General features: G+C 35.5%; 1 protein-coding gene across 1 annotated transcript; it reads left to right on the forward strand.

Moving 5' to 3' along the window:
* The first annotated feature begins 902 nt into the window (after positions 1-902).
* Positions 903-5,877, forward strand: LOC124119263. The gene is made up of 3 exons (XM_046481722.2): positions 903-1,612; positions 4,103-4,183; positions 5,455-5,877. The coding sequence occupies exons 1-3, from the start codon at positions 1,548-1,550 to the stop codon at positions 5,624-5,626; spliced, it is 318 nt and encodes a 105-aa protein (XP_046337678.2). The 5' UTR covers positions 903-1,547; the 3' UTR covers positions 5,627-5,877.
* The last annotated feature ends 2,175 nt before the right edge of the window (positions 5,878-8,052 follow it).

Genomic DNA, 8,052 nt, shown 5'->3' on the forward strand with positions numbered 1-8,052 from the left:
ATGTATAAAAATGGGTTCAATCTGTCATTGTATTCTGTTGAGTACAGTGCACAGATTATTGAACAAATACCCACCTGAAGGTTTTTGGTTACACCTACTGAGAAAGCATTACTACTTTCATCACCAAATGAGACTTGGTAAACTACAATAACATGAAATTTCATGTAGGTAAGAAGATACTATGACAATGCATTGAGATAACCGGTCAGATAGTTTTAAGAGTGAATAATTCATTATAGGTACTTTAGTACATTCGGGTTTGGAAATTGTGGCATAATAAGAATTGTTTTCCTATGAATAACACTGTAGACATAGAAGGAAGTAATCAACCACTGTGAGAGCATGGACCTTTCTCTTTAAAGTCATACTGCATACTGCATTAAGTATATGTTTTGTCTGACTTCTAGTAACGTCTGTACCATTTTTATTTAGATAATTTAGTTCATGCAATTACTAGGTTAATTGGAATAATTGGACCTTCTTGTTGGATCTGTTCCTGTAGTAGCCATGTGCTCAGGTCCTTGCCCATCTGTTTCCTTATGCATATGAATCAGAACTTCTGCTCGGATTGGCAAAATAAAAAACACAGGAATTCAGTCAAGAATTTTGACTTTAGATTCCTGTATATCAATGATCTGAAATTGTTCAATAATGTAAGTAGCCATTCCCTTCCACTGAACTGGAAATAAAAGAGACTAGTACATCTGTTTTATATTTTGGTCTATGCATAAGGATTCAGAGTGACAGTAAAGTATACACAAGACTAGAACAAATAAGATGACGTCAACTTTCTAGTACTCAACTATGCTTTTATGTCTGACAATTTTCAAACAGCTACAACCTTTTAAGGTACAATTGAGCGTGCTCTTTCTACAAAGTTTTTCAAAGAGTGCCATACTCTTGCTTCCAACTTGTTTGATCAAGGTTACAATATTCAAGGCCTCAGCAAGCTTTCAAAACATGTCATGGTAGACATGTGGAAGCCATTTCCAACTTTAATGCATTAGTGACCAAAATGATGTCCCATGCAATTCCTTATTTTGACTTGTACCATATGTTCCCATATTTATTAAGGTGTCACTTGTCTTGCCTTTGCATGTGTTTGTGATTGGTGTCATAAGTGGGAAACGACACCCTCACCTTTCTTTGAACACCCTGTATTGACAGTTATTCATAAAAACATGTTTGTGATATGGTGAAACTCGTAAAAAAGACTTCCCTTTCAGCAGAAATTTCACATGATAATAGAAAGGGATTTGTTGATTTTTGTTTTTTAATGTTTATGAAAATGTTTTTTCCACTTTTATTCCCACACACAGTATTTTTATCTGAAAGTGCATGGTGGTAAGTCATGAGGAAAATGTGGTGCCCCTGTTGTCACAAGTACAATTTAAACACGTTCAAAATTAACTTGTGCTTTTAACTAAAAGACTGAACGAAATGTTATTAGTGTTGCTATATCTGCTTATATTTGCTTACTACTTACTTCACTACATAACAAGACGTGTATTCCCTATTTATTTTGCATACTTTTATTATTGTTTCAGATGCAGCAAAAAATGCTCCAGTACTTGATGTCAGCTTTGACATTAACAAGACTGAAAGATACACGGTATTAAATATTAATATTTTGTGACACTTTCATATTTTCAAGGTTGTTTCAAATAATTTCTGATAACGTACATTATATTTCGGTTTTGAGGTTATACCAGAGGAATGAGACAGATACAATGATTGGCTTAAAAGGGCACTGATCTAACGCAATTCCCGGGACTGGTTGTTGCCTTTGTTATTGGTTTTTCCCCGTGAGTAACCGGATGATACGCAACGCAACAGAGCGTGACCGGAGACTGGGCTACCGTCTGCAAGGACAGCTAAATAAACTTGGAGGCTGGAGGCAATATTTGTTTTACGAATTTTTGCATAACCACTGATTGGTTAACTGTGATCTATAAAGATTTCGACAAAGGGCGCATATTAATTAATTTCTTCACCCTAAACAGACAAAAAGATAGCGGAGCTCATCGGATGTCCTCATTTGGAAATACCCCAGATGGTTATAGTTATAGTTATAGTCGGATTGCGTCGATAATACGATTACCCAAACCCTTGTTGTCATCCACGTTTTCTCGTATAACCCTACACTTGTGTATTTGTCGTCATTCACTTGATGCTCAGTTAATGAATTTATTACAGGTACAATTATTGGTAGCATCACTTAGATTACCTGACAAAGGTTCCCATTTGGCATTTATTGTGTCTGGGGTAATTATTAAATCTAAATCCAGGTTTGAAGTGAGGTGAAATGTGTGTTATGTAATATGCACGTGGCAGACCAGCAAGAGGTGAATGATCAGTTGATTTACTTTTTTGTTGTAAATCAACAGATCGTTCCTAGTCATCAAAGGATTAACAGAAAATACGTTGATTGATTAATCACTGTTATCTTGCACAGTGGATATGTCAAAAGTGAGTGTTTACATGTCTAGGTTTACTAAAACAAAGGGAATACACTCATATCATGGCGTGAAGTGCCGATGTAAAAAACAACATACTTTGTTCAAAGGGTTAACTGATAATACGTTGATTGATTGCTCATTGTTATCTATCACTCAATGGATTTTTAGGAACCTTGGGCGTTATGAAAATAGTTGTCACGTTGGCTGTCTCAGCCGACCCTTGAGACTTGACACCTATGTGAAACACCTGAAACAATCCGAGTGATCAGTTGAGAAACGAACACGGGTTATAATATCCCGAAACGATATATATCTTTTAAAATATTTGATTGTTACAGAGACACGTGACATCAAATAAGTTTCTTTGTACAGCTGCAGACGAGTGGGATATTGTTCATTTGTGTGGATATTCATGGATACATTCCTCGAACAAGGAAGCTCCTAAAATTTATACACATAAATTTGGTAGGTTGCAATTATGGTATTTGCATTTTGTTTTCCTTCATTTGAACCGATTTGGTCTTGTTTCTCTACGTCTTGGTTGGGAAATTCTTCAATGCGCGAAAGATGTTTTTTCCACAGGTCTTTTCCTTTCTAAGCGTGTATATATTACCGTCAATTTGTAAAATGTGATTCTCTCAGGCAATCTATAAAATGTGTAAATATTTCAGTCATTTTGACTAAAAAATCTGTCCAGATTGATTAAGATGATCAAAAGGGCCTACAAACATTATAACAGATTATTATGTAGGATTAGAAGCCACTCAACATAGACATGTACTTTTCAACGTAACATTTTCAGTCTCTTGGTGATGACATTAAACATCAAAATGTTTGGAATTCGTTATCATAATAATACAGATGGAAATGTTTTTCAGTCACTTTGTAAAATAACTGAATATTTAGACTTTAAAATTAATTTGAAAATGTTACACATTTTGACAGTAAAAAAATATACACACTATAAAAAAAGGCAATGCTCAGGTGAAATATTTACTTTGTGTTGCAAGTCAAAATAGTGTAAACGAAAATCGCAAAATTACCAAGCAAGTGACTTATCAAAACTTCGTCACCATTACCGATGCTACCCACAAAGATACCTACATTTCCCTATTATCTCGAAAACTGTATTTCATTTTGTTGATCAATGTGACCATACGCCCTTATTACTACCCATAAAAGTGACTGATGCGCTTACGAATTGCGCAGCAGAGGTCGCGAACTAGTCTAGATTTCTGCTATACATCCGGGTACTCACTGGGAAAAAACAATAACAAAGGCAACAACCAGTCCCGGGGAATTGCGTTAGATCAGTGCCCCTTTAATGTTACATTTATTTGCATTTACTAAAAATGTATCGTAGGATTGACTTTTGTTTTCATTCATGGAATGTCATGTAATTCCTGATGAAGTACTCTACACATGACACATATTGCCATCAAATAAGGAACAATGCAGGCAGTAAACTGTCAAACACACTGACATAGAGACACTTCCACTTGACATGTAATAAACCAAGTCATCAAACCTGACCATCAGATAAACTAGGTTAGCATATGTTGCTATGGACCTATGTTCTGCCTCATGAGGTACTTACCCAACAGCTGACTATGATGAAATGATGGATTTCTTTGTTGATACAGGAGGATATACTCGGGGAGTATGCGACTGTTCAAGTGCAAGGTTGAAAAGAAGCTGGAACTTTTAACGCAAAAGCACATGATGTAAGAATACCTTTATGTTGAAAAAACACATGATTTACACCACCGTGGTCTAGTGGATAGAGCATCCACCTGGAGAGAAGAGGGTCATGGGTTCGACCCTCAGCCACGTCATACCAAAAGAAGATAAAAGGTTGTACTTGTTCCTACCCTGTCTGGTGCTCGACAATAAGGGGCTAAAACAAGTACTAGTTGGGTCGGAGTCAGCAAACTGTATTAAAGGTTAAACAATTTGCGTTAGCAATCTTTTAACGTCTTTTGGTATGACGCAGCAGGAGATCAAACCCTAATGTTCCTGCTCTCAGGGCAGACAATCTTCCTATAGTCCATGGAGGTGATCAGCTATTTTTCTTTTACTCACCACAAACCTTATTAAGGTATTGATAAGGAACATAAACTGTCATAATGTTATGTTATAATGTCTTTCAACAATACACATGAGGAAGAGAATTTATGGATGTCAACTTCTTTATTATGAGGAACACAACATTTCAGAGTATACACTTACTCCTTCATCAGATGAATGAATGCTATGAGGCAGAGAACATATATATGTATGTACCTGTAAGAACAACAAAAGTAATTAGATAACAAAGGTGGTAACTTAACAAGGGAAGCCAACAGATAATTGGTGCTGATAGGTGATTACCAAAGAACAAATGGAAGCCAACACTTAACAGTAAATTAGCACTGACAGAATGCTAATGGAATGGAATGTTGCTCATGGGGTACACAGTTCAAGTGACTGTCATGCTCAAATAACAAAAGTCAGTATGAGATGGTCAAATATTTTTGCCTGCCACACTGTATGTCATTGTACCCAGTTAATGTCATGGACTGGTTATCTGTCATCTGAGTAAACATCTTCTCCTTCGGGGTGGTAGGGCAGCCTACTGGTTAAGCATTCGCTCATCAAGCTGAAGACCCGGGTTTGATTCCCCACATGGGTACAATGTGCAAAGCCCCTTTCTGATGTCTCTCTTCTCCTTAGAAACCACATAAACAATGACACTGCAACATCACATACTTGTTCCAATGAAGTCACATGTGTTAACCAAATATTTCAGTAAGGCTGCAATTTCTGGATACATGTATATTCATTGCGTTTTCTTTAAATAGTTCTATTTGGCAGAATGACAATGCTTACAACAAATCCTGTTAGATGACTGGCTTTGTTGATATTTCAAACTGTTGCCTACATGTGTTGATGTCTTTGTGAGCTACGGTGCTTAGTCAATTGTTTTTACATAAACATATGTTTTTTCACACTTCAGAGCTGCCACAGATTACCTGATGTATGTTGGGGTAAAGGAAGCTATAATTTATATTCTGATGGATGTGCTGAATAAACCCTATGAAGAAGTCAACTATGAATGTAAATCAACAGAATTTGATGCCAGTCAAGTTCCAGGGAGGGGTGTCCACATCACTGTGGATGACGAATAATGACGGTTTGGTTCACACAGGGAGGATTAAAATGCCTCTGTTATACAGGATGACTGACCTGCTGGATGTGTTGTGATGATTGTGCTTGCACACTGATGTCAACACCCACATATATTATCTTTACAAGAAGTAAAAAGATAAAAGTAATTTGATGTACACGAACCACAGTGACATGTCATTTTGTAACATGAGTATTTCTTTGTGTGACAATGTGTGAATTTATTAGGGCTGCAACGGGTAACTCGGGTACCCGGGTCAGGTGGGTACTGAGTTGGACCCGGGTACCCACATGACTGCCTGGACCCGTGGTTAGTCATGTGATATATTGTTTAATGACAAAAATTATCTAGAACTCTATGCTTACACTACACTAAAAGTCACTCATGTTCGCATTTCTTTCTGACTATGCACCCATTCCTTCTGACTTAGGCTCTTCTTTTGGCCACTGATAGTATATCCCATTTCTAACTTGAGAGCAGAATATGAATGCTATGGGTCAATATTTCTAATTTTAAAAGATAAACTCGACAAATAATGGAGTCTTAAGTTTTTGTTTTGGCTACTGATAGTAAGTAACATTTCAAACCTTTAAGTAAAGCCTGAATGCTATGGATCAATATTTCTAATTTTAAGAGATTTTTGACTATATTATTACTCATGTCCCCTCGACTAGAAATGGGATAACGCCTATAAACTTGACAAATAATGGAATCTTAAGATTTTGTTTTGGCTACTGATAGTAAATATCATTTCTAACTTGTGAGCAGAATATGAATGCTATGGGTCAATATTTCTAATTTTAAGAGATTTTTGACTATATTATTACTCATGTCCCCTCGACCAGAAATGGGATAACGCCTATAAACTCTACAAATAATGGAATCTTAAGATTTTGTCTTGGCTACTGATAGTAAATAACATTTCTAACTTGTGAGCAGAATATGAATTCTATGGGTCAATATTTCTAATTTTAAGAGACTTTTGACTATATTATTACTCATGTCCGCTCGACCAGAAATGGGATAACGCCTATAAACTTGACAAATAATGGAATCTTAAGTTTGTCTTTTGGCTACTGATAGTAAAGAACAGTTCAAACCTATAAGTAAAGCCTGAATTCTATGGGTCAATATTTCTAATTTTAAGAGATTTTTGACTATATTATTACTCATGTCCCCTCGACCAGAAATGGGATAACGCCTATAAACTTGACAAATAATGGAATCTTAAGGTTTTGTTTTGGCTACTGATAGTAAATAACATTTCTAACTTGTGAGCAGAATATGAATGCTATGGATCAATATTTCTAATATTAAGAGACTTTTGACTATATTATTACTCATGTCCCCTCGACCGGAAATGGGATAACGCCTATAAACTTGACAAATAATGGAATCTTAAGATTTTGTTTTGGCTTCTGATAGTAAATAACATTTCTAACTTGTGAGCAGAATATGAATGCTATGGGTCAATATTTCTAATTTTAAGAGACTTTTGACTATATTATTACTCATGTCCCCTCGACCAGAAATGGGATAACGCCTATAAACTCGACAAATAATGGAATCTTAAGATTTTGTCTTGGCTACTGATAGTAAATAACATTTCTAAGTTGTGAGCAGAATATGAATGCTATGGATCAATATTTCTAATTTTAAGAGATTTTTGACTATATTATTACTCATGTCCCCTCGACCAGAAATGGGATAACGCCTATAAGCTTGACAAATAATGGAATCTTAAGTTTGTCTTTTGGCTACTGATAGTAAATAACAGTTCAAACCTGTAAGTAAAGCCTGAATGCTATGGGTCAATATTTCTAATTTTAAGAGATTTTTGACTATATTATTACTCATGTCCCCTCGACCAGAAATGGGATAACGCCTATAAACTCGACAAATAAAGGAATCTTAAGATTTTCTTTTGACTACTGATAGTAAATAACATTTCTAACTTGTGAGCAGAATATGAATGCTATGGGTCAATATTTCTAATTTTTAAGAGATTTTTGACTATATTATTACTCATGTCCCCTCGACCAGAAATGGGATAATGCCTATAAACTCGACAAATAATGGAATCTTAAGTTTTTGTTTTGGCTACTGATAGTAAATAACAGTTCAAACCTGTAAGTAAAGCCTGAATGCTATGGGTCAATATTTCTAATTTTAAGAGATTTTTGACTATATTATTACTCATGTCCCCTCGACCAGAAATGGGATAATGCCTATAAACTCTACAAATAATGGAATCTTAAGATTTTGTCTTGGCTACTGATAGTAAATAACATTTCTAACTTGTGAGCAGAATATGAATGCTATGGATCACTATTTCTAATTTGAAGAGATTTTTGACTATATTATTACTCATGTCCCCTCGACCAGAAATGGGATAACGCCTATAAACTCGACAAATAATGGAATCTT

The sequence above is a fragment of the Haliotis rufescens genome, unplaced genomic scaffold, assembly GCF_023055435.1.
Source record: "Haliotis rufescens isolate VD_foot unplaced genomic scaffold, xgHalRufe1.0.p SCAF_30, whole genome shotgun sequence".
NCBI lineage: Eukaryota > Metazoa > Mollusca > Gastropoda > Lepetellida > Haliotidae > Haliotis > Haliotis rufescens.

Excerpts from the sequence above, each read along its gene's own strand:
- LOC124119263 (XM_046481722.2), top strand. The coding sequence starts at position 1,548 with ATGCAGCAAAAAATGCTCCAGTACTTGATGTCAGCTTTGACATTAACA. Across the intron at positions 1,613-4,102 it reads ACAAGACTGAAAGATACACG|GAGGATATACTCGGGGAGTA; the intron begins GTATTAAATATT and ends TTGTTGATACAG. Across the intron at positions 4,184-5,454 it reads TTAACGCAAAAGCACATGAT|AGCTGCCACAGATTACCTGA; the intron begins GTAAGAATACCT and ends TTCACACTTCAG.